General features: G+C 65.4%; 1 protein-coding gene across 1 annotated transcript in view; it reads left to right on the top strand.

The window, feature by feature from the left end:
* Positions 1-75: 75 nt before the first annotated feature.
* LOC102043365 (protein max) overlaps positions 76-324 on the top strand; it is a 2955-nt gene continuing 2706 nt past the window's right edge. The window contains exon 1 of the mRNA XM_031061496.1: positions 76-126. Coding sequence (XP_030917356.1) covers positions 91-126 — 36 coding nt within the window. The 5' untranslated portion in view covers positions 76-90. The remainder of the gene's footprint in view (positions 127-324) is intronic.

Here is a 324-nt window from a genome sequence, read left to right as displayed (position 1 = left end):
CCTTCCCCCCCCCCGACTTCCGCGCATGCGCGGTGCGGGCTGTTGTTGTGGCGGCGCGGCCCGGCCCGCGGCTTCACCCGGGCGGGAGCGATGAGCGACAACGATGACATCGAGGTGGAGAGCGACGTGAGTTGGGCCCCCAGCCCCAGGACAATCCCTGGGATAACCCCCCGTGGCTCTTCCCTACCTTAGGAGCTCTGGGAATGGGGTAATGTTTGGTTTGTGTGTGTTCTTCCTTCATATGGCGGCGCCCCCCCCCACCATCTTCTTCCTCTTCCTCCTCGCCTGGGTCGGGGCTCCTCAGGAGGAGCAGCCGAGGTTTCA

This window comes from Geospiza fortis, unplaced genomic scaffold (genome assembly GCF_000277835.1).
Source record: "Geospiza fortis unplaced genomic scaffold, GeoFor_1.0 scaffold450, whole genome shotgun sequence".
Lineage (NCBI taxonomy): Eukaryota > Metazoa > Chordata > Aves > Passeriformes > Thraupidae > Geospiza > Geospiza fortis.
Note: the sequence above shows the minus strand (reverse complement) of the source record. Positions and strands in the feature narration are given on the sequence as shown.